General features: G+C 33.2%; 1 protein-coding gene across 1 annotated transcript; it reads right to left on the bottom strand.

Annotated features, from left to right (window-relative positions):
- Positions 1-256: 256 nt before the first annotated feature.
- Positions 257-9,089, bottom strand: LOC119082450 (the record flags this gene model as incomplete). Its single annotated transcript, XM_037191973.1, has 3 exons — positions 8,968-9,089; positions 661-2,103; positions 257-587 (listed from the first exon to the last, which is right to left on the bottom strand). Coding segments are annotated over exons 1-3 (1,879 nt in total), but the record flags the coding sequence as incomplete, so codon positions are not given.
- Between the last annotated feature and the right edge of the window lie 711 nt (positions 9,090-9,800).

Below are 9,800 nucleotides of genomic sequence, written 5' to 3'. Positions count from 1 at the left end.
ATATTCACACAAAATCTGAAGATTTTAAAGACTTTCTGTTCAGAAATCCTGTAGGATCTACTCTTGTTTATGTCGAACATATTGAGAGAAAGTTTAGCAGCACAATGGGGCGAATTCAAAATGCACCCATAATGTGTACAATCAATTTAAATTTCAAATCTCTCCACTTGCAATGCACACAACGAGCGCCGAGCACCCTTCAAACAGCAAAATTACACATCTAAAAAAAATGAAATTGCATTTTCATTGAACTTACCTTCTTCAACATTGCTGATACATCTTAAATCCACGCTCCCATTAATATTCAGTGTACTGTTTTCCGAAGAAATGGATTTCACCGAAGAACTACAGCCAACGGGTAAACAGTTTTCCACTTTTTCAACAATAGCATTACGTTCATTTCGATTAAATCCATTCATTTGGTCATTATTGTTGTCTATGCAATCAGCATAATCGTTCGAATTATTCGTTGCAATTTGAGTCGATGATATGTCTACGTCGCTGTATTCAGATGCATTAGTACCGCTTATTTCCCCAGCAGCGATTGTATCGTCGTGAATAATTTCGTTTTCAACCAAAAATTGTACCTTTAATGAATTGATCAGAAAAACAATGGTAAAAAAAACAGAACGTAGGTGAACCGACAATATATTTGGTTACCTTTTTTCGTTGTGGCATAGGTATATAAAATTGCGAGCCTGACGCTGAATGACGCTTTTCTCTATCTTGAAAATTAATATTTTTATAATCGACGTTCATTACGGTTTTGGCGGCTGATGGAACAATATTTATTTTGCCATTGGCAATGGTATTATCGACCAATGATGATGTTGATTTCGGCCGGTTTTTGTGTGCTAACATTAATGTACTTGGTTTGGGTTTATTGTATTCAATTGCAGGTGTTTGGTTCGGTGAAGATAGTGGACGTTTCAGTATTGATTTGATGGTGTGTGTTGGATAATTTGTAATTACATCGGTTGATAAATGAGACAATGTAGCTGATGTAAGCATATATTCACTTTTTGGACTAGTATCAGTACTTTCATTTTCCGTTGAATTGGAAATTGAACTGGATGGATCTTGAGTTTTATTACGAGGAGGGCGGGTCGGTAAGACATGATCGTCGGATGGTTTTGGTGACGATAAATTTTGAAAGAAATTGTCTTCATAACTCATAGGTTCATTGATGACCGAAATAGGTTCGTAAATAAATGCATCGACATCCTCGTGCGTCGAATAGTTCATCGATCCCGATATTCTGATACGTTGACCAGCCAATTCCGTTACATTTAAGTCACTCGCTTTGTCTCTGATCTGAACATCGTATTCATCATGCGCAGGGGAAAACTCGTTGTTATGCGATATATTTGAGATCAACTCATAAGCGTTCACTTCACACTGTAGTATTGAACGACGACCGGTGTCCGATTCGGTTTCATTCCATTCCTTTACATTGTTACGACTAACACTACGACTGCGGCTCTCCGAACTATTTGATACTTTTGATACGGGCGATGAAGATTTTCTGGTGCGACTTCTACTCCGCGATGGACTAGAGCTTTTTGCTCGATTTTTATTTGCTTTTTTAGCCGATGATTGTAGTTCAGGCGAAACTAATCGATTTCTGCGCATCATATCGTACGGATCATTTTCCGAGTTCAGAATGGATGGTCTTTGTTTCATGCTGTACGATGATGGTAGTCTCACTGTACCAGCACTACCTCTGGCAGCGTGCATTATTGGCGTTGTTGAGTGCAGACGCATTGTTCCGCCCATCGGTGCCAGCGGTAAACGAGATCCTCGGCATTTTTTGCAGATGGTGGCCTTCTTAAAATCTACTTTTGTACCATTTAAGTATTCAGGACATGAACAGACAACGACTGCCAATTCGGCCATATGCTGAGGGAACATTTGTTGACGATTGGCTAACGGCGCTGGTATTCCGCGTATGGTTCCATATAGCCATGGTTCCGCATACTTCATCGAACGAGACAAAGCACTTTGGGCTAACGGCTCGACATCGTTGTATATTAGCTGTTTGTCGGATTTTGTGATCTTTAATCGTTGGCTCCATGATTTCTTTGATTTGTCCACTGGGAGGGGCTGCGAATGGACATAAAAAAGCGAATATTAGACTTGTTGTTGCATTGAGTGTAACTTAACATCTTAATTTTCAATGAATTTTGCAAATTAAAATTGCATTCACGTTTATTTACATAATCGGACTGTATATACAACAGTACACAGAAGAAGAAGAAATAAACATTAGCTAACCTACTTTAATAAGATTCTTAAAATTTATATACCAACAGAAATGAGAGATTACAATTCTCACTTCCGGTTACAACAACTCTGTAAATTATGAACATAAAAAAATAAAATAAATTTATTGTTACGTTACAAATATAATTCTTCATCTGCTCCAAATAATCCAATTTATAAGCACATTAAAGCCATTTTTCTTTGCACTGAATAAATAAATACATAAAAAAGAATTCCAGCATGCATATCAATTTAACCACACTTTCCAAATTTGCAATGATATACATAAATAAATAACAACACATTTTTACGGTACACCATGCGGAATACAGTCGTGCATTGTAACGCTTCGTAGAATTTTTCCAAACCAGACAAGAATTATTTCGAAATGTACTATTATAGCGATGATAAAAATATCATAACTCAAAAAGCGTTGAGTCTCTAATGGATCAGCAGAGTGAGCATGACATCAGTCATCAATATGAATTGAATACCTTGAATATAGAGTAAAAATAAATTTCTACTCCGGTTGCAAGCAACGAACGTGGACTATCCAAAGCTCTGGAGAGTTCATGCAAAAATAACTTCTTCAATTATCTGCATAACTGGACATATACGACATTCAGTCGAACTATGTAGTATAGTTTGATGAATAAGGTTCGATGGAAATTTTGGTAAATGTTGACGAGCTTCGTTTTTGTAGCCTTTCAGTCATCTGTTATCGACACCGATGACAAAAATAAGCGATTATATCTGGCTAAATGGCAAAAAAAAATGAAGTATAAGATTTCGCGTAAGAAATTAGCTTATAAGTTAAACAAAAGAAGATGTAGATTTGATGAATATAGAGCGATAAGCTTGCCGATTTTGAAAAGTTTATTACGTTCACTGCTTCATCACTATCCATGATGTAAATGTAATCGTCGTAAAATATGTGCAAATCAATTTAAATTTATTGCAAAATAATCTTTGCTATGAAAATCTAGATTGACATTTCATAATTCTTAAAAGAAGCAAGAAGTCGTAATTTCACAAATATCTGAGAAGGAAGCGAGAATTCCGTACATTTTTCAGAAGAATTGATATATCCAGGAACATTTTTGTTCACATCATCATTTTGAATATACTTTTAGGTATAAAAATTCTTTTAATATATCAAAAACGAAAATATGTTTCGCATAATGTCCAATGAAATGTCAACGAGGGTAAAGTGCATTGTATGCATTCTTTATTTTAAGTGCACCATTATGAAGTGTATCTCACTCAATAATCTGGTCGAAGGCATGTGTATAGCAGATACGAAAAATTCAACTAGTTGTTACTGCAACCGACATAAAGAGCCGACAGAGAAATTCAATGGACAAAGTTTTCTTATGATAATACGATATAACTTTATAGGAACTTCGGAGTTCCATTTTAAATGGTTGAGGTTGCAAATAAATGTAAACTTTAAAAATCACCTGATAAAATTACTACTCGATACATCCTATAATAGGAATCCTATTTTAACATTGACTTAGACATTATACAAGACTAAAACAATTCTAAGACACACGGTTGTCTGGATGAAATAATATGGCTTGACACGTTACCAATGTCAGACCGGATTATAAGAGTAACTTGAAAGTGTAATTAAGATGGATTACGATTATAGTAGATTGAAGTAAACCTACAAAGAAATGCTTTATTTCAATTAGTATACATTCTCTGTACGTTAAGTAGACACATATAATAAGCGAAAAATACACATCAAAGACTTGAAATTGTCCAATTCAGTAAACATTACCCGTAACATCATATCGCAATGAACGCAATACGTGTTACCATGGGATGCATGATGTCTTCTTATTTTACATTTTTATGACATATCACGGTGCTCGGCTCATGATATTATAAACTCTGAGTTTATGCGTTACATCGCTTCGTTTCGTTTTAGATGTGCTTGATTACAACAAGTCACATTGTTTAACGATGATGAGCGTTTATGGACATATTACGTTTTTATGAGTTGTGGATCTTGGAACTTATTAAAATTAAAGTAAACGGAATGAACTCACAATCCTGAGTGAAATTTTAAGTTCACTGAAACAATTGAGTCGACAGTTTCATCATGCTGTAATGCTTTTTTTCTTCTCTAGATTATGTCTTAACGGTGTAAAAATTTTGTCAGAGTCGTAACTCCGTTGGCGGATTATTACATGGATTATCAACGGATAAACAATGAATAATGAAAAATTCCAACCTAAATGGATACAATTTTGATAGCGAATGGTTAGAGCGTCAGTCAAATTCACGATAAGAATCAAATTTGTCACGAAACATATTCTCCATAAATTAGTGTCAGAGTGTTAGATAAATCTTCACATAAATAACAAAAATCTGCAACATTGTTCGTTCAGATATAAAGACCCACAAGCATTGGAAAGACAGCGGTCATTCTGCCTATTAATCACACAGTTTCCTGATAAAAATGATTGGCAATTCATTAAATCTGCGATAAAATACAGAGCGATGTACAGAGTGAAATGAATGTTTTCATGTGAAGTTCTAGCGAAGTGTGAAAAGGAATTAAAAAAACGGGAAAAATTACCATTTTTGTAATAGATCTTAACATACTCGACGTATAATGCGTTCAAAAAAAAAGTTGTGTGCTTTGCAATTACCATGCCATTGAAATGAAAAATTCCTTGTATCATGTAAACACTTTCAGTCTGATGCAATATTGTAATATACAATACACAGCTGTATTATACGAGCAAATAAATTTGATTACAAAATGTGACCGTTACTTAATGCAAAAAAAAACATAGTTCCATCATAATACAAAATCGCAGAAACAACCTACGATTATATGATAACGAAGCACTTGATTGTTCCTCTATTAGCATGCTTGCAATTAACATAACATGACATTTTAATAGCAAAATACAATGACTAAATTAAGTAATAACGAACAAACCGAAATGACTCTATTATGTCTGGCTGAATGGTCAATTCTATTTTGAAAGTTTCTTTTAATTGTCCATCAAAAATGTTGAATGACCGTACTTAATGATTTCAAATGAACGCGACATTAAAGGAACATTTTATGCGATTTTCAAAATTCATATACGCGCTCGCATAACCAGAGAGAATTTTATTCCGTTCATGCTGTTTATTTACAAATCTCTGAACAGTGAAATTAGCCATCCTATTGTTAACGAAATTAAGGAAATTATTTTATAATTAATGTTCCTATTACGTTATGAGTTAATACGACGTTCCGTTGAATTTTCAATTGTACACACGCATATCTCCTCCAAAAGCGGTTTGAATCAAAATTGTAAATGATATTCAAACACCAAGGTATTTAATTTGAAATTAAAACATTAAATTCATTTGCAATTACGTTTCAAACGAAAAGTAAATAAAAATAAAACGAAAGTACCTGCCCACACCGTTTTGAAATGCATATAAATGTAAGTGGAAAAAAAAGGCAAACAAGTAAATTCTATAATACATTTTTTAGCTGTAATTTATCATCAAATAACAAATTGTTACATGAAAAAAACGGAAAAAAATGTATGAAACAATATTGTTAATTTAAGGTTTCAAACATAAATTTTGGTGTAAATATGAAAATGATTTGATTTGCGATTGAATAACATCATTCTCGTACTCGTCGCATATTTAATTAAGAAATAATTGTTATTCGTTTATCGAGCGGAAAAGGTATAATCTATCAATTACTTTCTTTGAAATTAAGTGAACCGTTCCCGTTGCAAAAAAAGATGTATTTATGCATGCATTCGGTATTTACACTATACTTTTTGTCCATGTACGTTGTTGCGGTTTAAATGATGAACACGATACCATATTCTAGAATATGTGAAGACATGAAGGCCTCTGATTTCAATTAAGTGTACGTAAACTTTTTGGTCAACATTTAGTAAGTTTCTGGGCAACTTGCTCGATAAACTTGATAAACTTGGATTTTAAAGGTTCTCTTCTCATGGATCCGATTTCCACCAAAGGTGTGTTGCATGAAAACAGTTTACATTTTGTCTATTACCCATTCCCCATTGGTGTGGTGAAGCAATAAACTGTTTAATGGATCCTTATCTAATATTCAACCTATAGAACTATTGTAAAACTTATCTGCATATCAGCACAGCGTTAAGTGTCTATATCTGATAAATACAAAATTTCGCCGTCTTCTCCGAGAGTTTGAATTTTCACATTAAAAACTTTTGCTGTACGGTTTCAGTTAATTACATTTTATGTAGATTTCATGGCTCCTCTAAGTGAACTATGTAGTCGATCTCATATAAAAACTTTCGTTCGTAAGCTAATAATTGTTAGATAATTGAAGCAAACTTAAACAGTCAAAATGTAAATGATATTCAATTACGATAAACATGTCCATGTCCGGTTTTTTTTTTCTTTAATCTAAAAGATCCGTGAAATATTTTTAGACAATAACATTGTGATGGAACTAAAATTACAATGAACTTCCGAAACTGTTTCTCGTTGTAACCTTGTGTTTGGAACCAAATCCAAAGGAAACGACGAGAAAAAACACTTTTAGTTTCGCATGTTCGAAAAACATAATTGAACATAAGAATATAATGAAATTAAGCGATAAAAAGGGAAAAAAATACCCACGATTTCACTTTTTAAATAATAAAATAAAAAAAGATTTTCTCGCAATTTCGCTGATACTCCGTTTTACACATGGAACATGGAATTGTGTTTTACGGATTGTGTGTACGAACTGAAATTGGTGTTTTCTTCTGTTTTGAATCAAATCACTAATTACACGATATGCATTGTAGACGTGTGTAACCTGTAGCTGAATACGTGGTGTTGATAGTCGTGTACATTTCTAACTCTTTAAGTGCAATATCTTGTCACATTGACATTGTACTTGAGACAATGTATGGTAGATATATTATAATGTACACATCCAGCATTGTATCGACTATTTCCGTTGTACTTTGCGCATCTTATTGAATAAATATACCGACGTTGGGTTCAATCGTATAACAATGAAAACAATATTTGAAGTGCTATGTCCGACGTAAAATTTGTATAATTGTAATTCCGTTTGTATCGCAGGATGTAAATGAGTACAAGATAGTGAACGTTTTTTAAAAAAATAATCGCTAATCGCATAAATTACAGTTTATTGTGTGTGTATTACGAAAAAAAGTAACAAAAAACCATTCCAGTTCCGATTTTTATTATTAAATTTTACTGGTAAAATATATTCGCGATATATACACTACATAATACATATGTCTAACAACCATAATATAATTCGTCTGCAAGACTTTCTAATAAATCTTTTTTGATAAAAACAAATTTAAAACAAAAAGTGAGAGGGAAATTGAAAGGGAATTTATAATAAGAACTGAAATATATGTTACAAAAGTTAGATCGATGACGGTATGGTGCACTATTATATCTTTACACCTATAAAGTGCTTGTATTACCGTGAATTGGTTACTTGAAATATATTCACAGCCAGTTAGTTTTAACGTCTTAATGAAATCTTAATATTGATTCTGGCATTTTTTTCGGTTTGTTAAGTGGAGAAAATATCGATAGCAATTATGTAGGTTTGATTTGGTTATAATTGGAAGAGAAGATTGCTATTGAGTTATTTCTTCAACAACATCTATGAGGTAATTGCTTAAATATATCGATGAATTGGATTTTTTTATTAAAAAGAAGCGAGAAACGTAAATTTAATTTGTATAAAGTCTACGACTTGTATAATATAATTAAATAATGATTTTCACAATTGGCAATCAACAACTTCTTTCTCATTGTATTATTTCGACGAACTTTTAGTGGACGGGACCGGAGGAATAATGGAATGACGATAAATATATTTTCAGCGATGAAAACAAATTTTATCTGGTTGCGAGAAGACTTAAGAAGTCTTCTATTCTCAATGCGAAACTCTATGAAAAGTTACGTTTGGAATTATTTGCCTAGCTAAAGTTCGGAACTAAATATCCAAATTCCATTATGTACGTACATACAGGTGAGTTCTCGGAACAGGTCAGTTTGGGGACGTATATGCTTTATGGTTACCCGAACCCTATTTTGACTTTACCCTGATCTTCACCTGATACTGACTGGGTATCTTATACATCTTGTATCTTCGATAATCCAAGTTGGATTTCACTATATCTGACATACAATGACCTGAAATATTTCTTTAGGGTTTTCAGGCTTAGACATTTTTATCTGAAATTTCATTGAATTTGTGATTACAAGGACTTGCTACCCTAGTATTATATGAATGTAGAGAAGAATTACAGGTAACAGTAGAGGTTATTGAAAGCAATATATGTTGAATCACCGTAAAATTGACTCATTCTGACGTTACAAAAGGGTTGTGGTTGAGACGATAAAACAACAATTTCCGATATACTCACAAACATTCGATAATTCCTTACCTATGGTCAAATATGTATAGGCATTCAAGGAACACATAATTAATTCAGAATATATTGTATTGGTTTTAGGGCCGCGCTAGCTCGAAAAAGCCACTTGGGTTACATACAACTTGTAAAATGCCCAGAAATCAAAAGCTTTGATATAACAATCTAAAAGACCCTTCGGGAATCGCCAGAATTTACAGTATGGCCAGTACGAGCCTGGGTTGTTTTTATAGTCTATGGATTTTTACTATTTGACTGTTAACAAACTTACTTGTTGGTGAGCAATGGCAAAATACGGTGTTGATCCGAATGATGGCGAAGGATCCAAAGGTCCTCCTGGATGACGCCGCATTGCATGTTGGCTAACTGCAGCCATCTAGTATTAACATCCTGGAAAGAAATAATCACACAAATAATTATTTAACTGATTCACCAGCTGCCAATTGCGAAAAAGAATAGGTTTTGTGTTCGGTTTTTACTTTCAATTTTTCAAGTCAAAATATTTTTCTTTTCATTCTTTTAAATGGCTTGACCCCGTGATAAATTTTATTTTGTTTAATTAAATTGAAATCAAAACTTTGAAATAATTGTTATACAATTCCAATTGTGTACCGCATGGTTCCTTTTTTCGGTTAATGATGATCGAATCTTAATTTGAATTATGTGTTAATTTTGGTATAGTTCATCAAATTTTAACGTTTCAATGCAATCAGGAGGTTATTGGCACTTAATAAGACAAAATACGATACCACGGACAATGATGAATGGCCAGGTTTTTATTTTAGTTAATATACGAAGCATGAAGGTTATTTGTTTACATTCACATATGATCAAAGTCAAGACAAATCTTTTGTGCAAGCGAAAGAAAAACTAGTTCATACGGTACGAGTTTGGAATGATCAAACAAGAATACTTGAGCAAATTACAGTTTAGAAGCTATATGAAAACATTTGCTCTGATTTATCAGCAATACTCTTAACCAAACAATTTTCTAAAAACTAGAATACATATTACTTCAGGACGATGTTGTGCAGAATTATGGGCGTTTGTGTTAAATAAAATTGGATCATATAGCCCTCACGATTTAGTTTCCTTTTATAAACG

Source organism: Bradysia coprophila, unplaced genomic scaffold, assembly GCF_014529535.1.
Source record: "Bradysia coprophila strain Holo2 unplaced genomic scaffold, BU_Bcop_v1 contig_428, whole genome shotgun sequence".
In the NCBI taxonomy this organism is placed as follows: domain Eukaryota; kingdom Metazoa; phylum Arthropoda; class Insecta; order Diptera; family Sciaridae; genus Bradysia; species Bradysia coprophila.
The sequence above is the reverse complement of the archived record's forward strand: the minus strand, read 5'-3'. Positions and strand labels throughout refer to the sequence as shown.